Here is a 24,097-nt window from a genome sequence, read left to right as displayed (position 1 = left end):
AAGGGAGGTCAAGCAAACAGGGTGTCTTTGTCAAAGCCTCTTTAATGAAATGCAAAACACCTGGTTTTGAACCCACCTTTAGAGGAAGTAGGGAGTGGCTGAGGGGAATGTTAGAGTCACAGAAAGAGGAAAGATCATCCAGGGCAGATGTTGAATCTAGCTCGAGGCATCTGCAGTTTTCCTGGAATGCTGGTTCTGCCCAGACCATCCCAGGTGTGTTTGGCCAGGTAAAGAACCGGTTGATCAGCCTTGTGTAAAGAAGGGGGGGGGGGTCAGTTGTAAACAGCAAGGTCAGTGAACTTTCAAGGTGAGGGCTGTTGAAAGTCTGGTTTTCTAGAGTTTGGTCTCCGACAAGCATTGTTCATCTTCCATGTTTATATGGGCTTTCTGTTATTTTTGTTGCTATTTAAGACCAGTCTTAATCTGTAGTTATCTGATAGGAGGCATGGAATTACTTCAATCTTCTCATATCTGTTGAGGTCTGTTTTGTGACCAATTAAATGGTCGATTTTGAAGATACGATGAGGTGGTAAAAAGATATATTCTTATGATTTAGGTTGAAATGTTGTATAGATATCTGTTAAATCCATTTGGTCCAAAACTTCAATTTGTTTGACTATGTATCTGATTTGTTTGTGTTCCCCGGTTGGTTCATTGAGGAGAATGGAGTGTTAAAGTCACTCACAATCATTGTGTGAGGGGCAGTGTGTGCTTTAGGCTTTAGTAAAGTTTCTTTTATGACTGAGTGTGCACTTTTGAGTATATATGTACAGAATTGAGAGTTCTTCTTGGTAGATTTTTCCTTTGATGAGTATGAAGTGTCCGTCAGTATCTTTTATGATGACTTTACGTTGAAAGTTGTTTTTTTTTTTTTTCCTGTATTATAATGGCTACTCAAGCTTATTTCCTTAGACCATTTTCTTGGAAAATTATTTTCCAGCCTTCTACTATGAGGCAGTGTTTTTCTTTGACAACATGGTATGTTTCCTGTATGCCACAAAATTGGGGATCTTGTTTAAGTATCCAGTCTTTTAGTCTATGTCTTTTTATTGGGGAATTGAGTCCATTGATTTTAAGAGATATTAAGGATTAGTGATTTTGCTTCCTGTTATTTTTGATGTTATTGTTATGTTTGTGTAGTTTTCTTCTTTAGGGTTTGTTGAAATTAGATTACTAAGTTACTTTTTGTAGAGTGTAGTTGCCCTCCTTGTATGGGCATTTTCGATTTATTGTCTTTTACACAATTGGAAAGATATTGTGTAAATTTGGTTTCATCATGGAATATCTTGGTTTCTCCATCTATAGTGATTGATATTTCTATAGTGTTCTATAGAGTTTCTCCATCTATAGTGATTGAGAGTTCTGCTGGGTATGTATGTAGTCTGGGCTGGCATTTGTGTTATGCTAGAGTCTGCCCAGGATCTTCTGGTTTTCATGGTCTCTGGTGAGATATCTGGTATAATTCTGATAGGTCTTCCTTTATATGCTACTTGGCATTTTTCTCTTACTGCTTTTACTATTCTTTCTTTGTTTAGTATATTTGGGGTTTTGATTTTTATGTGATGGGAGTTATTTCTGTCCTTGTGCAGTCTGTTTCAAGCTCTGTAAGCTCCTTGTCTGCCCATGGGTTTTTCTTTCTTTAGATTAGGGAAGAGTTTTTTAATTTGTTGAAAATTTTTACTGGCCCTTTAAGTTGTAACTCTTCACTCTCCTCTATACCTATAATCCTTAGGTTTGGTCTTCTCATTGTATCCTAGATGTCCTGGATGTTTTGGTAACAAGCTTTTTACATTTTGCATTTTCTTTGACTATTGAGTCAATGTTTTCTGTGGGATCTTCAGCACCTCAGATTCTTTCCTCTATCTCTTGTAATTTATTGTTGTTGTTTGCATCTATGGCACCTGATTTCTTTCCAAGGTTTTATATCTACAAAGTTGTCTCCATTTATATTTTCTTACTTGTTTCTACTTCATTTATAGATCCTGGATGGTTTTGCTCAGTTCCTTGATTTGTTTGTTTGCATTTTCCTCTAATTCTTTAAGGGATTTTTGTGTTTCCTCTATCAGGACTTCTGCCTGTTGACTCTTGTTCTCTTGAATGTCTTTAAGTGATTTTTGTATTTCGTCTTTATAGGCGTCTATCTATTAGCCCATGTTTTCTTGTATTACGTTAAGCAGTTTTTGTGTTTCCTATTAAAGGTCTTCAACCTGTTGACTCATGTTCTCTTTGTAGGATTTTTTTCATTATATATTTTTATTTTCTATATTTTTTGTTTACATTCCAAATGATTTCTCCTTTCCCAGTTCCCCCCTCCCAATATGTCGCATAAGGATACTTCTCTCAAACCATTCTCCAATCACGTCCCTTCTTTTTCTCAGTCCTGGTACTCCCCTACAATGCTAGATCAAGCCTTTCCAGAATCAGGGCCCTCTCCTTACTTCTTCAAGGGATTCATTTGTTATGCTAATTGTGTTTTTTATTCGATATATTTTTATTTACATTTCAAATGATTTCCCCTTTTATAGCCCCCCACTCCCCGAAAGTCCCATAAGCCCCCTTCTCTCCCCCTGTCCTCCCACCCACCCCGACCCAATTCCCCATTCTCCTTTTGACCTATACTGCTTCACTGAGTTTTGCCAGAACAAGGGGACACTCCTCCGTTCTTCTTGGACCTCATTTGATGTGTGGATTATGTTTTGGGTATTCCAGTTTTCTAGGTTAATATCCACTTATTAGTGAGTGCATACCATGATTCACCTTTTGAGTCTGGGTTACCTCACTTAGTAAGATGTTGTCCAGCTCCATCCATTTGCCTAAGAATTTCACAAATTCATTGTTTCTAATGGCTGAATAGTACTCCATTGTGTAGATATACCACATTTTTTGCATCCACTCTTCTGTTGAGGGATACCTGGGTTCTTTCCAGCTTCTGGCAATTATAAATACTGCTGCTACAAACATAGTAGAGCATGTATCCTTATTACATGCTGGGGAATCTTCTGGGTATATGCCCAGGAATGGTATAGCAGGATCTTCTGGAAGTGAGGTGCCCAGTTTTCTGAGGAGCCGCCAGACTGATTTCCAGAGTGGTTGTACCAATTTTCAAATGCACCAGCAGTGGAGGAGTGTTCCTCTTTCTCCACATTCTCGATAGCACCTGCTGTCTCCTGAATTTTTAATCTTAGCCATTCTGACTGGTATAAGGTAAAATCTCAGGGTTGTTTTGATTTGCATTTCCCTAATGACTAATAAAGTTGAGCATTTTTTAAGATTCTTCTCCGCCATCCGAAGTTCTTCAGGTGAAGAATTCTTTGTTTAACTCTGTACCCCATTTTTTAATAGGGCCGTTTGGTTTTCTGGAGTCTAACTTCTTGAGTTCTTTATATATATTGGATATTAGCCCTCTATCTGATGTAGGATTGGTGAAGATCTTTTCCCAATTTGTTGGTTGCTGATTTGTCCTTTTGATGGTGTCCTTTGCCTTACAGAAACTTTGTGTATTTTATGAGGTCCCATTTGTCAATTCTTGATCATAGAGCATATGCTATTGGTGTTCTGTTCAGAAACTTTCTCCCTGTACCGATGTCCTCAAGGGTCTTCCCCAGTTTCTTTTCTATTAGCTTCAGAGTGTCTGGCTTTATGTGGAGGTCCTTGATCCATTTGGATTTGAGCTTAGTACAAGGAGACAAGGATGGATCTATTCGCATTCTTCTGCATGCTTACCTCCAGTTGAACCAGCACCATTTGTTGAAAAGGCTATCTTTTTTTCATTGGATGTTTTCAGCCCCTTTGTCCAAGATCAAGTGGCCATAGGTGTGTGGGTTCATTTCTGGATCTTCAATCCTGTTCCATTGATCTGTGTGCCTGTCACTGTACCAATACCATGCAGTTTTTAACACTATGGCTCAGTAGTATTGCTTGAGGTCAGGGATACTGATTCCCCCAGAATTTCTTTTGTTGCTGAGAATAGTTTAACTATCATGGATTTTTGTTATTCCAAATAAATTTGAGAATTGTTTTTTCTAACTCTGTGAAAAATTGAGTTGGGATTTTGATGGGTATTGCATTGAATGTGGATATTGCTTTTGGCAAAATGGCCATTTTAACTATATTGATTCTACCGATCCATGAGCATGGGAGGTTTTCCCATTTTTTGAGGTCTTTTTCCATTTCCTTCTTCAGAGTCTTAAAGTTCTTGTCATACAGATCTTTTACATGTTTAGTAAGAGTCACCCCAAGGTACTTTATACTGTTTGTGGCTATTGTGAAGGGGGTCATTTCCTTAATTTCTTTCTCAGCCTGCTTATCCTTTGAGTATAGGAAGACCACTGATTTGCTTGAGTTGATTTTATAACCTGCCACTTTGCTGAAGTTGTTTATCAGCTGTAGGAGTTCTCTAGTGGAGTTTTTTGAGTCACTTAGGTAGACTATCATGTCATCTGCAAATAATGATAGTTTGACTTCTTCCTTTCCAATTTGTATCACTTTGACCTCCTTATGTTGTCAAATTGCCCAAGCTAGTGTCTCAAGTACAATATTGAAAAGATAAGGAGAAAGGGGGCAGGCCTGTCTAGTCCCTGATTTTAGTGGGATTGCTTCAAGTTTCTCTCCATTTAGTTTGATGCTGGCAACCGGTTTGCTGTATATTGCTTTAATATGTTTAGGTATGGGCCTTGAATTCCTGTTCTTTCCAAGACTTTAAGCCTGAAAGGATGCTGAATTTTGTCAAATGTTTTTTCAGCATCCAATGAAATGACCATGTGGTCTTTTTTTCTTATGTTTGTTTATGTAGTGGATTGAATTGATGGATTTCCATATAGTGAACCAACCCTGCATCCCTGGGTTAAAGCCTGCTTGACCATGGTGGATGATCGTTTTGATGTGTTCTTGGATTTGGTTGGCAAGAAATTTATTGAGTATTTTTGCATCAATGTTTGTAAGGGAAATTGGTCTGAAGTTCTCTTTCTCAGTGGGACTTTGTGTGGTTTTGGTATCAGCATAATTGTGGCTTCATAGAAGGAATTGGGTAGTGTTTCTTCTGATTCTATTTTGTGGAAGAGTTTGAAGAGTATTGGTGTTAGGTCTTCTTTGAAGGTCTGATAGAATTCTGCACTGAAACCATCTGGTCCTGTGCTTTTTTTGGTTGGAAGACTTTCTATGATTCCTTCTATTTCTTTAGGGGTTATGGGACTTTTTAGATGATCTATTTGATCCTGATTTAATTTTGGTATTTGTTATCTGTCTAGGAAATTGTCCATTTCCTCCAGATTCTCCAGTTGTGTTGAGTATAGGCTATTGTAGTAGGATCTGATGATTTTTTTGATTTCCTCAATTTCTGTTGTTATATCCCCCTTTTCATTTCTAAGTTTGTTAATTTGGATACTTTCTCTGTGCCCTTTGGTTAGTCTGGCTAAGGGTTTATCTATCTTGTTGATTTTCACAAAGAACCAGCTCCTGGATTCATTGATTCTTTCTATGGTTCTCTTTGTTTCCACTTGATTGATTTCAGCATAGAGTTTGATGATTTCCTGTCTTCTACTCCTCCTGGGTGAATTAATTGGCTTCTTTTTGTTCCAGGACTTTCAGGTGTGTCGTTAACCTGCTAGTGTATGTTCTCTCCATTTTCTTTTTTGAGGCACTCAGGGCTATGAGTTTTCCTCTTAGCAATGCTTTCATTGTGTCCCAAAGATTTGGGTATGTTGTGCCTTCATTTTCATTAAATTCTAAAAAGTCTCTGATTTCTTTCTTTATTTCTTCTTTGGTCAAGGTGTCATTGAGTAGAGTATTTTTCAGCCTCCATGTGTATGTGGGCTTTCTGTTGTTTTTGTTGCCATTGAAAACCACTCTTACACCATAGTGATCTGATAGGAGGCATGGGATTAGTTTGATCGTCTTATATTTGTTGAGGTCTACCTTGTGTTCAATTATATGGTCGATTTTGTAGAACGTACCATGAGATGCTGAGAAAAAGGCATATTATTTTGCTTTAGGGTAAAATGTTCTATAAATATCAGTCAAATCCAATTGATCCAAAGCTTCAATTAGTTTTACTGTGTCCCTGTTTAGTTTCTGTTTTCCTGATTGGTCCATTGAGGAGAGTGGAGTGTTGAAGTCCTCCACAATTATTGTGTTAGGTGCAATGTGTGTTTTGAGCTTTAGTAAAGTTTCTTTTACGAATGAGGGTGCCCTTGCATTTGGCGCACAGATGTTCAGAATTGAAAGCTCTTCTTGGTGAATTTTTTCTTTGACTAGCAAGAAGTATCCTTCTGTGTCTCTTTTGATGACTTTAGGTTGAAAGTCAATTTTATCTGATATTAGAATGGCTACTCCTGCTGTTTCTTGTGACCATTGGCTTGTAAGATTGTCTTCCAGCCTTTAACTCTAAGGTAGTTTTTATCTTTGACACTGAGGTGTGTCTCCTGTATGCAGCAAATTGTAGGGTCCTGTTTCCTTATCCAGTCTGTTAGTCTATGTCTTTTTGTTGGGGAATTGAGACTATTGATGTTAAGAGATATTAAGGAATAGTGGTTATTAATTCCTGTCATTTTTGATGTTCTTTTTATATTTGAGTGGTTATCTTCTTTTGGGTTTGATGAAGGAAGGGAACTATCTTGCTTTTTCCAGGGTGTAGTTTCCCTCCTTGTACTGGAGTTTTCCTCCTATTATTCTTTGCAGAGCTGGGTTTTGGAAAGGTATTGTGTAAATTTGGTTTTGTCATGGAATATCTTGGTTTCTCCATCTATGTTGAAATGCATGAGATCTACCCAGGATCTTCTAGTTTTCATGGTCTCTGGTGAGAAGTCTGGTGTGATTCTGATAGGTCTTCCTTTATATGTTACTTGGCCTTTTTCTCTTACTGCCTTTAATATTCTTTCTTTGTTTAGTGCATTTGGGGTTTTGATTATTATGTGGCGGGAGGTATTTCTGCTCAGGTCCAGTCTGTTTGGAGTTCTGTAGGCTTCTTATATATTCATAGGCATCTCTCTTTAAGTTGGGAAAGTTTTCTTCCATAATTTTGTTGAAGATATTTGCTGGCCCTTTCTGTTGTAAATCTTCACTCTCATCTATACCTATAATCCTTGTTGTATCCTGTCTTCTCATTGTATCCTGGATTTCCTGGATGTTCTGGGATACAAGCTTTTTGCATTTTGCATTTTCTTTGACAGTTGAGTCAATGGTTTCTATGGTATCTTCAGCATCTGAGATTCTTTCTTCCAACTCTTGTATTCTGTTGTTTATATTTGCATCTATGGCCCCTGATTTCTTCTCAATGTTTTCTATCTCCAAAGTTGTCTCCCTTTGTGATTTCTTAGTTGTTTCTACTTCTGTTTTTAGATCCAGGATGGTTTTGCTCAATTCCATCATTTGTTTGTTTGTGTTTTCCTGTAATTCTTTAAGAGATTTTTGTGTTTCCTCTTTCATGACTTCTGCCTATTGACGCAATTTCTCCTGCATTACTTTAAGGTTTTTTTGCCTTTCTTCTTTATTGGCTTCTATCTCTTGGGCCTTATTCTCCTGCATTTCTTTAAGTGATTTTTTTTTGTTTCCATTATATGGGTTACTAGCTTATTCATGTTCCCCTGTATTTCTTTAAGCGATTCATTTATGTCCTTTTTGTGTTCTTCTAGCAGCATCATGACCAGTGATTTTAAATCCAAATCTTGTTTCTCTGGTGTGTTGGCATAACCTGGACTTGCTGATGTTGGAAAGTTTGGTTCAGATGCTGCCATATTGCCTAGATTTCTGCTAGTAGCGTTCCTGCATTTGCCCTTTGCCATCTTGTTCTCTGGAGCTAGTTGGTCTTGTCTCTGGCTGGTGTTTCAGCCTCCTGAGAGGCTCTAGGGCTATTTCTGCAACAATGGATGACAGGTTTTCCCCTGTTGCAGATTGCTGATGTGCTCTCCTCCTCGTGTGTGCCCTTGCAGCCCTAGTGTGCTGTGCCCCAGATTGTGTCTGTGAACCAGATGGTGCCCGTTTGCTCCTGCAGGGAGTCCTGAGGGTGTATGCTGCAGGGACCTTTTCTGCGTGCTGATCACTCTGCTGGCCAGTGGAACTCCCAACCGGGTTGGTGCACACAAGGCTAGCCTCACTGCTCAGGCACTGAGTCTAGGCAAAAGCCTGGCAGGCCAATGTCCTAGCAAAGTTCCCCTCAGCTGTGAGTGTTAATTGGGTATGTCAGGTCGCCAGGATGGCAGCATGTGCGACCTCCCTGAGAGTGCTGGGAGAGTCTGCTGGACTAACAACCTCCTGGCCAGGTAGGCTCACAGATGGCCCACCAAGCAGCCCAGGGCCTGGGGGCAGCCCATGGCCTGGGGGCAGTCCAGGGCCTGACTGTCTTAGAACCCAGCTATTTCAGCCTCGGACTAGCCTGTTAGCCAGTTTAGCCTGCTAGGACTCTCTGGCTTCCCTTAGGCAAAATGGAGGTGTTGCCGCTCTTACCGGCCCGGGTAAATAACCTCCTGGCCGGGTTTGCACACCGGTGGCCCCCCCGACGAGTCCAGGGCCTGGGTGCAGGCCAACACCCGTTGGGCTTAGACCCCCTCGATGTTGGTCTTGGGTTGTATTTGCGTACCTCAGTCTGTCTGATCTCTGTGGCATCTGAGAACCAAGATGGAGGACAGTCTTTCGTAACTGACTGGTGGGAGGCTGACTTCTGAAGTGGCTTATGTGTGGTGAAAGGCACAGTAAATCTGCCTCTGCTTGCAGCCTGGCTGGCCAGCGATGGCCAGTGGTCGTAGGCACAGGGTCTGCCGGGACCCTGTCAGCTTGGTTCCATTGCTGATGGCCCTTCCTCTCGACCAGCCCCTGCTGCTCTTGCTGCTGCCTCCGCTTGTCCTCCGCACTCTGTGTTTTGTGTTTTCAGAGCTTCTGGGCTAATTATTATCCACTTATCAGAGATTGCATTGCACATATATTCTTTTGTGATTGGGTTACCTTACTTAGGATGATATTTTCCAGTTTCAACCGTTTCCCTAAAAATTTCATGAATTCATTGTTTTTACTTGTTGATTAGTATTCCATTGTGTAAATATATCACTTTTTCTGTATCCATTCCTCCTCTGAGGGACATCTGGGTTCTTTCCAAGTTTTGGCTATTATAAATAAGGCTGCTATAAACATAATGGAGTATGTGTCCTTATTGCATGATGGAGAATCCTCTGGGTATATGCCCAGGAGAGGTGTAGCAGGGTCCTCCGGAAATGTCATGTCCAGTATTCTGAGGAACTGCCAGACTGATTTCCCTACTGGTTGTACCATCTTACAATTCCACCAGCAGTGGAGGAGTGTTTCTCTTTCTCCACATCCTTGCCAACACCTGTTGTCTCCTGAGTTTTTAACCTTAGCCATTCTGACTGGTGTGAGGTGAAATCTCAGGTTTGTTTTGATTTGCATTTCCCTAATGATTAATAATGTTGAACATTTCTTAAGGAGCTTCTCAGCCATCGAGGTTCTTCAGGTAAAAATTCTTTGTTTAGCTCTTTATCCCATTTTAATAGTGTTATTTGACTCATGTTCTCCTGTTCCTCTTTAATGGAGTTATTTATGTCCTTCTTGAGATCCTCTATCAGCATCATCTGTTTGTTTGTTCTAAATATGTTTTTCTGCTCATGCTATGGTTGATGGCTCTATATTGATATGCATACAGGTAGGATGAAGTGAACTCAGTGGGGGAAAAAACCAAAATAGAAATAAAGTTGGGAGAAAGAATTATTGAAGGGACAGAGAGAAGGAGTTGCAGGAGGAAGGAATTGGGGGAAGATCTGAAAAAATGCATGATATGCATATATGATGTTCTCAAGTAATAAACAATATTTGCTAAACAAATGAAACAAAAAGAAAATATTAAACTCTCAAAGTCAAATTTTACTTCCTTTCATGAACAAATATAATTTTTATATTGTCTGATTTCCCCTCAACATCATTTCTACATTTCTCATTCTCTCATATTGTTCAAGTCCACTCATGTTCTGAATATATTATGAATACAGTATATCTGTATTTTTCTCTCAGAAATAAATAACTTATTCATTAATTGTCTTTCAATATCATATTTCAATAAATATATCTACAGACATTTTCTAGAGACTTCAACAATTTCTCTGTGCAAGATATTGGTCTTATAGGTACATTTGAAAATTTATGGGTTGAATGTAATAAAGCAATCTGCCTCATTTTCAGATATGGATCAATGCTTCAAATGTCCTGAAGATCAGTATCCAAATAAGCAGAGGAATCAATGTCTCCCTAAAATTATAGCATTTTTATCCCATGAAGATACTCTGGGAGTGGTTTTGGTCTCTGTGACCATTAGTTTATCTGCCATTTCAGCCATGATTTTAGGATTATTCATTCACTATCGGGACACACCCATTGTCAGAGCAAATAACAGAAACCTCAGTTATATCCTCCTTGTTTCTTTAATGCTCTGTTTCTTTTGCTCATTGACATTCATTGGGCAACCCAGAACAGTCACTTGTGTCTTGAGACAAATGATTTTTGGGGTTGTATTTTCTGTTGCTGTTTCTGCTATTTTGGCAAAGACATTCATTGTAGTCATGGCCTTTAAAACCATCAAACCAGGAAGCACCTTACAAATGTGGATGGTGACCCGACTCTCAAATGCTATAGTCTGCTGTGGTTCCATGATTCAAGTGTGCATCTGTGCAATCTGGCTGGGAACATATCCTCCCTTCCCTGATGTTGACATGCAATCAGAGTCTGGGCAAATTATCCTCTTGTGTAATGAGGGTTCCACCCTTGCTTTCTATTGTGTTCTGGGATACTTGGGCTTTCTGGCAAGTCTCAGCTTGCTTATTGCTTTTCTGGCTAGAAGGCTACCTGACACCTTCAATGAGGCAAAAACAATCACATTCAGCATGATTGTTTTCTGTAGTGTGTGGATTTCTTTTGTTCCCACTTACCTAAGCTCCACAGGCAAAACCATGGTAGCTGTGGAAATCTTTTCAATTCTGGCCTCCAGTGCTGGTTTACTAGGATGTATGTTTCTTCCCAAATGCTATATGATCCTACAGAGGTCAGGTAGCCATTTCAGAAAGAAGGTCTTTACATGAATTCTTTAAGACAAAGGAATTTATTGTGATTTGTGTAAAGTGAATCATGTCAGAATATTCAAAAGAGTGGTGTGAAGCCAATGCATTTCACCAGAGAATGGCATCTGTAATTTACTCACCTGTCCCTGCAATCCTTTGAGCCAACTAGATACCACCATGAAGCCAGGCATCAATGTTTAGATACTTCCCTACTAGTGGTGATTTTAGGTATGCTTACTAGATGTTTCTTTAAATCACAGTTTGATTTTTTTTTAAAATTTTTTAAACAATGTAACAGTACTGGGAATGTTATTTTTAAGAATGAGAGCACATCATTTGTGTGGAATAAAAGTAACAGATGTTTTAAAATGTGATTCTTCTCTGTTAGTCATATGCAGTCTTACTCTTTATATTCAATAAGGTTAATTTCAATGTAATCATGAGTTCTGTAAAAGAAATTTCATGGTTGCTGTTTCTCATTACTAAAGGGCCTGACAAAGAACACAGTTTATCACATAAGTTTCACAGTATTGGGATGTTTTTGTGCTCTTCTCTATGCTCCGGTGAAACAACATGGATGCAAGATTAGGAAGAGTCCCAGGGGAAACACACAGAGTTTTATCCTGAGGATATCCAAAAGATCAGTGGATAGAGTCTCCTGAGAGATTAAACAGTCACCATGGGAAGTGCTTTTCTCTTTCAAAGTTAGGAGTTTCACATTGTCTTCACAGAGAGAAAGCTGATATCATTTATAATCTTTGGAATCTACTCTCAACAAGAGACTATATTATGGTAAATGTGAGCATGGACAACAGGTATAAGGCCAGGGATTCAACAGGACTTTGAGAATCATAAAATTTTATATCCTAGACCATGTAATTTTCACGCATTTTCCTTTATCTAGCAAAGGACTTATTTTAAACATGATTACCAGACCAAGCCCAGTTCAAACTCAAGTTGGACCTTGCAACACTGGGAGGGATTATTGCTCAACCATCCTCAAAAACCAGCACAGAAAAGAGTACTTGGCCAAAGTGGTTTTTATCCTGTTCTGGAACAAAGCTTATTTATGTCTTCCTTAGTTTTTAAATCAAGAGTGTGTTTGCACTCTGTAATGTTGGATACGTTACCATCTTAAGATCAAGAAACATTTAGGGTATTTCAAGTGTACCATTTCTCTCATTTATTGCTTGTCTTTCACATAGGCAAATTTATGTCATACTAGACTGAGTTGCTTTTATTTGGCCATAAAAGCAGCACAGAAGATCCCATGGGAATCTTGTTTGATAGCGGTATAGTAAAATTTGTTCCAAAGATATTACTTAATGGACATAGACACTTGGATTCAAAGTGTCTGAAACTGTCCACTCATAGGGTTTTACTACCTTAAAGAGGAAGACATCCCACTCTGAACAGCTTCCAGGCATATGGACACCATAAGTGTAAAGAAATCCCCGTTTCCTAGAACCACATCCTCTCTTGAAGCCATGTATCATAGTGTTGTAAGCCAAGCACAGCCCAGGGGTATTTCCAACTGGATGGCAGGAAGCTTACATCCTGGTTGAAATTATCTGAAAGAATATGTAACTATTCATGAAATATATGTTGCTAACTAAATCTTTAGACATTCAAGTATGTTGTAAATTATTACATTTTGTCAATCACTGTATGGTTAATGGAGACTACTCATCATCCAGTAATTTCATAAAACCAATATAAATTTACTGCTTGATTTTTACTTTTAAGTACATGGAGGAATAATGTATTAAAATTTTATAAATTCTTTAGAGAATTTTCATTATATAAACATCATTTTGCAGAACTTTCCATAAGAAATAGTGTAATGATTCCGGTCCAATTTTTCCCTTCTTCAATCATGTTCCCTTACTTGCAGTTCTCTAGAGTGAAGCCTCAGTGTGAGCTTGGTGTTGATCCTTTGGTAGTCCCTTAAGAAGTTATTTTCATGTCTATGCTATACATTGTACAATTGTCAGTTTTCAGTTCATGTAAATATGGCATACTTTATGTATTCTCTGATTTACAGCTATTTTGAAGACAGCTTTAGGAGTTTACACATGTAATCATCTATAATGTAGCTATATTCAGTCTTTTCCACTGAGGAGTATTAAATCTCTGTACAAAAAATTATTTCAATAAGCACCAGATACTCTTCATGATAGAAATTGGAACATTTATCATTTTCCCATCACAAGTAAAGTTTATTCTATTTCTAGATTAGTCTCTTGGTATATACCCATACATATTATCTAGAATTTTTCTTTATAATCATAGTTGTAGTGAGAAATATTAATTTGCCATCACCTACCAAATTATTTTCTAAATTTTATTTGAATAATTCTGTCCTCAATAAAGTCTTTAAAAGATGCAATACTTACTTAGTCATTGTTACAGTTAACTTCCTTCACATTGCGATTATAAAATGGTATTACATTTTGTTTTAATTTATACTGAAATGGTAAACAATCAGATTGCAATTTATAACTTTTTAGGAAATTCTACAGGTGCACAATGATATAAAAATAGTTTTCTTTATTCATCACATCTATGAATTTCTGGGCTTCCTCAATATCTCAAATAGTCTTCTCTTTTTGTGGCTGTTCTCTGGCTTCATCCTTCAACATTTTCTTTTCCTTTCTCTCTATTTACTACCTTACAGGATATAACAATAAATAGTATTATTCAATGCTTAATGTCTCTTAAATTATACTTTATATTTTATTTGCGGGAAAGAGCATGATTATCTCTATGAATAACGTTAGCCTCCTAGTTTCTTAATACAATTCTATACTGAGTTCAAATAAAAGTGTTTACAAAATATGACATGGTGTTTTTAAATGTCATCTTCTATTTTAGTGGGAAGCCATATGAATTTCAGTTGGAGTTCAAGTACTGGGCACATATGCTCTGTATTTCCATTGCTTTTTAACACTGAATTAAAGACAGGGTCCACTGCATCCCTTCTGTTTTTACAACATCAACATATAAGTACCTATGCCATGTTTAATGTATCTTACCTTCTCCTCCCATCAGTCCCTTAGTTTTTTGGGGGCCAGATATGACTTTCCTTTCACCATTTAGGTCTTACAATTACCAAACTATTAATTACATGCAATACTAATTTCTGTATTTTAATATTATTTTATTTTAATGTTATTTATTCTAATGGTAAGCAGGATGCCACTGGAATTTGTATGGAGTTACACTCAGCCTGTAGATTGCCTTTGCTACAATAATTTTTTTACAATAGTTTTTCCCTGAATACATGAGTATAAGAGGTCTTTGAATATTCTGGTGCCTTCTTTAATTTCATTTCTTCCAATGCTTTAAAGTATTTATTATTGAACTCTTCTACTTTATTGGCTAGGTGCAGTCCAAGAAATGTGTTTTTATCAGTTTATTTTTAAGGAATGTTTTCCTGATTTATATTTTAGTATATTTGTTATTGGTTACAGGTGATATCAATTTTTACAATATTAGTTTTGTATCTTGACACTTTTCTAGACTTATTTTTCTATATTCTTTGTTTACATTCCAAATGATTTCACCTTTCCAGGTCCTCCCCACCCCCATAAATCCCATAAGCCTTCTTCCCTCTGCCCATTCCCCAATCACCCCCTCACATTTCTCTGTCATGGTACAGCAATAAAATGCTATATCAAGCCTTTCCAGGACCAGGGCCTTCTCCTTCCTTCTTCTTGGGAATCATTTGATACATTAATAGTACCCTGAGTATTTAGATCTTCTGGGCTAACTAATATCCACTTATCTGTGACTGCATTTCATGTGTATTCTTTTGTGATTTTGTTACCTTAGATTGATATTTTCCAGTTAAAATCATTTGACTAAAATTTTCATGAATTTATTGTTTTTAATTGTTGAATAGTATTCCATTGTGCATATATACCACATTTTCTATATCCATTCTTTCATTGAGGGACATCTGTTTTCTTTCCAGCTTCTGGCTATTATAAATAAGGCTGCTATGAACACAGTGGAGCATGTGCCCATATTGCCTGCCGGGGAATCCTATGGGTATATTGTAGGCACCGAGACCTCGGAGACTTGTGAAGTCATATAAGCGAAAATTAAGACAATGTATAAGTCTGTTGCCAAGGAAACAGCCTCCGTTTACCCAGAATTCCATAGCCCACCTTTACCTGTAATTACTCCATCACTCGTAGATAAGTGGGCAGTATTTCTCCTCATCCTCTTTTCTTTTCTCTCTTTCTCTCCTTCCTTCCTTCCTACCCACTACCCCTTCCCTATCTTAAATAAAGTCCCACGTGGAACTGTTTGGCCTGGTGTATCTCATTGTGGGCCATGTCTCCACCACATACCTGCGGCCCCTGAGGCACAAGCACACAATGAGCAGACAGGACTATTGTGCAGATACAAACATATATGCCCAGGAGTGGTATAAAAGGCTCCTCCTGAAGTGTCATGCCCAGTTTTCTGAGGAACCACCAGACTGATTTCCAGAATGGTTGTACCAGCTTGCAATCCCACTAGTAGTAGAAAAGTTTTCCTCTTTCACCACATCTTCTCCAACAGCTGCTGTCTCCTGAGTTTGTAATCTTAACCATTCTAACTGATGTGAGGTGAAATCTCAGGGTTGTTTTGATTTGGATTTTCCTAATGACTAATGAAGTTGAACATTTCTTAAGGCGTTTCTCAGCCATTCAAAATTCTATAGGTGAAAATTCTCTGTTTAGCTCTGTACCTATTTTTTAATAGGGTTAATTGGCTCTCTAGAGTCTACCTTCATGAGTTCTTTGTATGTGTTGGATATTAGCCCTCTGTGGGACATAGGGTTGGAGAAGATCTTTTTCCAATTTGATGGTTGTTGTTTTGTCTGCTTGACAGTGTCTTTTGCCTTACATAGGAGGTCCCATTTGTTACTTCTTGATCATAGAGCATAAGTTATTGGTGTTCTGTTTAGGAACTTTCCCCCTGTGCCCATGTCCTCAAGGGTCTTCCACAGTTTCTTTTCTATTAGTTTCAGTGTGTCTGGTTTTATGTGGAGGTCCTTGATCCACTTGGAATTGAGCTTAGTACGAGGAGACAAGAATGGATAAATTCGCATTCTTCTGCATGCTGACCTCCAGTTGAACCAGCACCATATGTTGAAAAGGCTATCTTTTTTTCCACTGGATAATTGTAGCTCCTTTGTTGAAAATCAAGTGACCATAGGTGTGTGGGTCCATTTCTGGGTCTTCAATTCTATTCCATTGATCTACCCGTCTGTTACTGTAACAATACCATGCAGATTTTAACACTATTGCTCTGTAGTACTGCTTGAGGTCCTGTATACTGATTCCCCCAGAATTTCTTTTACTGTTGAGAATAGTTTTAGCTATCCTGTGTTTTTTTGTTATTCCAGATGAATTTGAGAATTGCTCTTTCTAACTCTGTGAAGAACTGAGATGGGATTTTGATGGGGATTGTATTGAATATGTATATTGCTTTTGAAAAGATGGCCATTTTTACTATATAAATTCTGCTAATCCATGAGCATGGAAGATTTTTCCATTTTCTGAGTTCTTCCCTGATTTCCTTCTTCAGAGACCTGAAGTTCTCTTCATAGAGATCTTTCATTTGTTTTGTTAGAGTAGCACCAAGATACTTTATATTGTTCTCGGCTATTGTGAAAGGTATCATTTCTCTAACTTATTTCCCAGCTGGCTTTTCCTTAATTATAGAAAGGCTACTGATTTGCTTGAATTGATGTTATAACCAGCCACTTTGCTGAAGTTGTTCATCAGCTGTAGGAGTTCTCTCATGGAATTCTCTGGTGGACAGCCTATGGAACCTTGTGAAGTTGGAATGAATGTACTTTTTCATTATGATATAGATTTACCTACATGCCTGTAGGAGTCAAGGAGTGGCCTGTGGTAGTTTAAATAAGAATAGTTGTCTGGCCTGAGGTGGCAAACCCTTTAATCTCAGCACTTGCTAGAGCTAAGTGTATCTCTGTGAGTTCAATGCCTGCCTGGTCTACAGAGTGAATTCCAGGACAGCCAAGACTAGACAGAGGAACTCTGTCTCAAAAGACAAAGAAACAAAACAACAACAAAAACAAAGAAAGCCCCCGCAATAGCCTAACATATTAAATGCTTAATCATTTTGGGTCACTTAAGTATACTATCATATCATCTGCTAATAGTGATAGTTTGACTTCTTCCTTTCCAATTTGTATCCCTTTGGCCTCCTTAAGTTATCTAATTTCACTAGCTAGAACTTGAAGTACTTTATTGAAAAGATATGGAGAGAGGGGGCAGCCTTGTCTAGTCCCAGATTTTAGTGGGATTGCTTCAAGCTTCTCTTCATTTAGTTTGATGTTGGCTACTGGTTTGCTGTATATTGCTTTTACTATGTTTTTATATGGGCCTTGAATTCCTGTTCTTTCCAAGACTTTTAGCATAAAAGGATGCTTAATTGTATCAAAAGCCTTTTCAGCATCTAATGAAATGACTGACCCATCCAGCAGGTCCATTTATTCAGGGTTCTCAAGAGGTGCTACCTGAGGGTCAAAAGGGAGTGGGGAGAAAGGAGACCAGGCAGTGTTCAGATGTCGAGATCTCATTTAATGTGTGGGAGGCAAATGGGTTTTAAGGCTGACAGAGAAGGAAGTGACATTTACACAATAGTAAAAAGGGGGAAGGGCAGAGGTATTCTTGGCGACCGAGGCAGGAAGCAAAAAGGTCATCTGGTGGAGACACCTGGTGTTTAAGCTGGCGGGGCATTCCATGATTTTTCTCGGAATCTTCTCGCACCATCAACTCATGGGAACAGCTCTTTGTTAATTGTTCTTCTTTCTCAGCAGCTGTCACCTTAGGGCTGCGAGTAAGCATAAGTCCGAATAGCTCAGGACGGTTCCCCACATCTTCCCCCTAATTCTTTTTTAGAAGACCGAATGGTCTTTGTGGGAAATGGCTGGGCGGAGGGTGTCTAGGCTGTAAATGTGTAGCCCCCTCTGTCTTAGGATCGACCTCTTGATCCCCAGCCTTACCTGTCATAGGGTTGCCTTGTCATCCTCAAGGCCCCATGTCTTAGGTTGGTCAGGGGATAGAGGAAGTTGCCCGTCATTGAGAACGCTACCTTGGGCAGAATCATCTAACCTCCAGAAAAGCCCAGGGATGAAAACTTGGGGGCTGAGCACGTTATTTTAAGAGATTTTGAAAATTGAGCCTCCCTGAGGTTGGTGTAGAAGAGGCTTCTTCCTGGTCGTTCTGTGCCTTCGGATCCCCAGCCTCTCCAGTCTCCAGCCGATGGTATTGTACTGAAAGATAATTCTTAGGCAGGGTAGAATCTATTTGTGATTTAATAAAGTGGGTTAATCGTTGCAAGGCCCAGGGACCATAGAGATTAATAGTAATAATCCTATAAAGGGCCCAAGGATAGAGGGTAATAAGGAAGAAAGCCATGGGGATGTGGAGAACCAGTTTTTATACCAAGACTCCTGTTGTTTTTGTTTTCTTCTGTGTTTCTCTAAACTCTCTTTTACTCTCCTCAGACTGTCATCTACCAGTCCTGTCTTGTATACAAAAACACAGCACTCTTCCCTTAAGGCTGCACAAAGTCCTCCATTTTGTATGAAGAGCAAATCAAGACCTCTCCTATTCTGTAATACTACATCTGATAAGGAGGCAACAGAGAGTCTTTTAAACTGGCTAAACCATCTCTGAGTTTGACCAGGTCCTTATCAATGGCAGCACTAAGTAAATGATATTGTTGTCGATTGTGTTGAGAGGTAACAAGAGAGGCAATGCCTGTGGATGTCTTAAAGAAAATAAATGGCTGGCCATATTCTATCTGGTCTACATTTGAAATCTGTAAAATTTAAATATATGGCCTTTTGAAACCCTGAAGGGGGCAATCAGCAGTAGCCAATATCTCCCCTTATAATTTGTTTAATTTTTAGATAAATAAAATTGCCATGCAAAGAGGGATGTTGAGGCCATAGTCATCTGTGGTGTCAGCATTAGTAAGAAGCATCCAAAGGTGTTGAGGGTTATGGCCATTTTCAATTATTATAATCAGCATAGTTTTTTTGTCTCAGCATACTCTGGCAGCTAGCATGTTCCTTCTGCATCCTGCAGAAAAACCACAAAAATGCCCTCCTCTCTACACTCGGAGAGATCACTAGCATTATTTTTTAAAAAAAAAAAATTTGTGGTATATAGAGATGTGATTCTCCCCTCTTTTATTATAAAAATATTGTTGCAAAGTTCTATGGGTTTGTTCTATAATATCTTGTCTTTGCGAATTATGAGGAATCTCAGTAATATGACTAATATTAAATTGTTAATAAGATATCTCAAATGACTGATTATAATAATCAGTTATAATATTTGTCTTAATCTGATATGGAACATTTAGTATAAAAATAACATATGTAATGACTAATTTTATTTTATATTTTATTTCTTATGTTAAAATAGTTATAACTAGAAAGCTTGAAAAGCTGTCAGTAGTCATATGTATATTTTTTATTAATTTTTTGAATTGTATTTGTATAAATAATTGTAAAAGTTAAGAATTAGTAGCATCAAAAAGAAACAATTTCAAGCAATTGTAAGCCATATATGTATATTGTTAATATAAAAATCAAAGGTTTGATTTTTAACATTTTAAAAAGAATAGCTACAGCACCCAATTCAATTATCTGTGCTGAAGCAAGAGGACACTCAAAGGAATAAACATGTGATATAATTATATGAGCTTTACTCTCATAGTAGATGTATTTTTATAGGATGCATGTATAAATCCGTAACAATATAAAAACTTTTATAGAGGCAAATTTTTAACAATTTATCTTTTAGATAACAATTATTAATTTTGTCAAAAAGGCTTGTCATGTAATAGATTAACAATTAATAATAATCAATTTGATTGCTGTTTAAAATAAGGAACAAACATTTTTTACCTTGAAAACAGAGGTTTAGGTCTTCCACGGGCAAGCTTAAGATGAGGTTAATACCGGACAAATCCAAATAATATATCCCACTCAGTTCAAGAGTATAGGAGAATTCCAGAACAGGGAAGTGGGAAGGGGTAGATGGAGGAACAGAGGGAGGGAAGAGGGCTTATGGGACTTGCAGGGAGTGGGGACCCAGAAAAGGGGAAATCATAATCCCAGCCTCCCAAGTGCTAGGATTAAAGGGGTATGCCACCACTGCCCTGAATTTGGAGACTTTTAATGACTGCTTCTAGTACTTTAGTAGTTGTAGGAGGATTTAACTAGTTTACCTGATCTAGATTTAATTTCAGTGAATAGTGTTTGTCTAAATAAATCATCCATTTCATTAAGAGTTTTCCAATTTCTGGAGTACATTCTTTTGAAGTAAGACTTAATGTTTCTTTAAATTTCTTCAGTATCTATTGTGATGTCTCCCTTTTCCTTCCTTCCTTTGTTTGTTTGGATGGTGGCTCTCTGTCCCTTGGTTAATTTAGTTAATCTTGTTGATTTTCTCAAAGAATAAGCTCTTGGTTCCTTGATTCTTTGTCTTGTTTCCTTTGTTTTTAATTAATTGATTTTAATTTTTTGATTATTTCCTGGCTTCTACTCCCATTCGGTATCCTAACTGCATTTTATTAGAGCTTTCAGGTGTACTTTTAAACTGCTCATATGTGAACTTATAATTTCTTCTTGGGGGTATTTTACAGGTGCTATGAATTTTCTACTTAGCACTGCTTTCCTTTTTCCCATTAATTTAGTTATATTGTGTCTTCATTCTCGTTTGTAAGATTTATCATTTTTGTTTTTATTTTTTCCTTTGTGTTTTTTTATTAGTCCCTCCATTTGTTTACATCTCAAAGGGTATCCCACTTCCTGGTTACCCCTACACAAATCTCCCATCCCACATCTGTGCTGCCCCCACCTCTACTTTGTCTCTATGAGGGTGTTCCACCACTCATCCACCCTCTTGCACCTCACTGTTCCAATATCCACCACCTATTATGGGGCATCAAACCTCCAAAGAACCAAGGGCCTCTCCTCCCATTGATGACTGACAATGCCATCCTATATGTATATATGCCAGGGGAGATCCGGTCATGTAGGGGTGCTGAGACAGGCTTGCAGTCCCACAGGAGGGACAAGTGCCAACCAGAGACAGCAGGACCAAATAACACCAGAGATAACCTGATGGCGAAAGTCAAGCATAGGAATGTTACCAACAGAAACCAAGGTAACATGGTACCATCTGAATCCAATTCTCACACAACACCAAGTCCTGAATACCACAAAATACTGTAAAAGCAAGATTTGCATTTAAAATCACAGCTCAAGATTCCGATAGAGGGCTTCAAGAAGGACATAAATAGCTCCCTTAAAGAAATACAGGAGATCACAGGTAAACAGTTAGAAGCCCTTAAAGAACTAGAGGAAAGCACAACAAAACAGGTGAATGAATTGAACAAAACCATCCAGGATCTACAAATGGAGGCAGAAACAATAAAGAAATCACAAAGGGAAACAACTTTGGACATAGAAAACCTAGGAAAGAAGTCAGGAGTCATGTATGCAAGCATCAACAACAGAATAAAAGAGATAGAAGAGAGAATCTCAGATGAACAAGATATCCTAGAAAGCAATGAAACAATAGTCAAAGAGAATGAAAAATGCAATAAGCACCTAAGCCAAAATATCCAAGAAATCCAGGACAAAATGAGAAGACCAAACCTAAGGATTATAGGTTTAGAAGAGAGTGAAGATTCCCAACCTAAAGGGCCAGTAAATGTCTTCAACAAAATTATAGAAGAAAACTTCCCAAACTTAAAGAAAGAGATACCCATGAACATACAAGAAGCCTACAGAACTCCAAACAGACTGGACCAGTACAGATATTCCTCTTGTCACATAATAATTAAAACACAAAATGCACTAAAAACTAAAGAATATTAAAAGCAGTAAGGGAAAATGTCAAGTAACATATAAAGGCAGTCCTATCAGAATTACACCAGACTTCTTGCCAGAGACTATGTAAGTCAGAAACCAGACCCTAAGGGAACACAAATGTCAGCCCAGGCTACTATACCCAGCAAAACTCTCAATTATTATAAATGGAGAAACCAAGGTGTTCTATGACAAAAACAAATTTACACAGTAACTTTCTCCAAATCCAGCCCTTCAAAGGACAAGGAATGGAAAATCCCAACAAAAAGAGGGAAACTGTACATTAGAAAAAGCAAGGAATTAATCTTCTTTTAACAAACCAAAAAGAAGAGACACACACAAACATAACTCTACCTCTAACAACCAAAATAACAGAAAATAACAATCATCTCTCCTTAATATCTCTTAATATCAAAGGACTCAATTCTCAATAAAACACATAGATTAACAGACTGGATACATAAGCAGGACCCAACATTGTGTGGTATACAGGAAACTCATCTTAGGCACAAAGACAGACACTACCTCAAAGGAAAAGGCTGGAAAACTTTTCCAAGCAAAGGATCACAAGAAACAAGCTGGTGTAGCCATTCTAATATCGAATAAAATAGACATTCAAACCAAAATAATCAAAAAAGATAAGGAAGAGCACTTCATACTCATCAAAGGAAAAATCTACCAAAACGAACATTTAGTTCTGAAAATCTATGCTCCAAATGCCAGGGCAAACTCATTCATTAAAAAAAAAAAAAAAAAAAAAAAAAAAAAAAAAAACTTTACTAAAGCTCAAAGTACACATTGCACCCTTCACAATTATAATGGGAGACTTGAACATCCCAGTCTCATCAACTGACAGATCAGGGAAAGAGAAACTAAACAGAGAAAAAGTGAAGCTAGCAGAACGTATGAACAAAATGGTTTTTAACAGATATCTATAGAACATTTTATCCTAAAATGAAAGAATATACCTTCTTAAAAGCACCTCATGGTACATTCTCCAAAGTTGACCATATACTCAGTCACAAAACAGACATCAACAGATATAGGAAGACTGAAGAAATTCCAATCAATCCCTCAGAACAACAACAGACTAAGGCTGGTCTTCAATAACAAGAAAAACAACAGAAAGCCCACATACACATGGAAACTGAATAACATTCTACTCAATGATAACTTATTCATGGAAGAAAGAAAGAAAGAAAGAAAGAAAGAAAGAAAGAAAGAAAGAAAGAAAGAAAGAAAGAAAGAAAGAAAGAAAGAAAGAAGGAAAGAAGTAAAGAAAGAAGGAAGGAAGGAAAGAAGGAAGGAAGGAAGAAAGAAAGAACGAACGAACGAACGAACGAAAGAAAGAAAGAAAGAAAGAAAGAAAGAAAGAAAGAAAGAAAGAAAGAAAGAAAGATATTACAGATTTTTATGGTTCAATGAAAATGAAGACACAACAAACCCAAACTTACAAGACACAATGAAAGCAGTGTTACAAGGAACACTCATAGGTCTCAGTGCCTCCAAAAAAGAAGCTGTAGACAGCATACACCAGCAGCTTGACAACACATCTGAAAGATCTACACCAGAAAGAAGCAAATACACCCAAGAGAAGTATATGCCAGGAAATAAGCAAACTCAGGTCTGAAATCAACAAAATAGAAACAAAAAGAAGTATACAAAGAATCAACAAAGCCAGGAAGTGGGTCTTTGAGAAAATCAACAAGATAGAGGAACCCTTAGCCATACTAACCACAGGGCAAGAGACAATATCCAAATTAACAAAATCAGAAAACAAAAGGAGAAGCATAACAACACAAACTGAGGAAATAAAAAAAAACTGCAAGAGAACTGGAAAGTCTATATGAAATGAACAATTTTCTAGATAGACACCAAATACCAAAGATAAATTATGATCAGATAAACCAGTGAAATAGTCCCATTACCCCTAAAAAAATAAAAGCAGTCATTAAAATCCCCCTCCCACAAAAAAAGCCCAGGACCACATGGGTTTAGTGCAGAATTATATCAGACCTTCAAAGAAGACTTAATACCAATATTCTTCGAATTATTTCATGATATAAAAACAGAAGGAACACTACCTAATTCATTCTATGAAGCCATAGTTATGCAATGTATTCTCCCT

At 37.7% G+C, this 24,097-nt stretch overlaps 1 protein-coding gene across 1 annotated transcript in view; it reads left to right on the top strand.

Annotated features, from left to right (window-relative positions):
* The window catches only part of LOC127678103 (vomeronasal type-2 receptor 26-like), a 40,894-nt gene extending 29,822 nt beyond the window's left edge, over positions 1–11,072 (top strand). The window contains exon 6 of the mRNA XM_052172906.1: positions 10,180–11,072. Coding sequence (XP_052028866.1) covers positions 10,180–11,072 — 893 coding nt within the window. The remainder of the gene's footprint in view (positions 1–10,179) is intronic.
* The last annotated feature ends 13,025 nt before the right edge of the window (positions 11,073–24,097 follow it).

Source organism: Apodemus sylvaticus, chromosome 2, assembly GCF_947179515.1.
Source record: "Apodemus sylvaticus chromosome 2, mApoSyl1.1, whole genome shotgun sequence".
Taxonomy (NCBI): Eukaryota; Metazoa; Chordata; class Mammalia; order Rodentia; family Muridae; genus Apodemus; species Apodemus sylvaticus.
The sequence above is the reverse complement of the archived record's forward strand: the minus strand, read 5'-3'. Positions and strand labels throughout refer to the sequence as shown.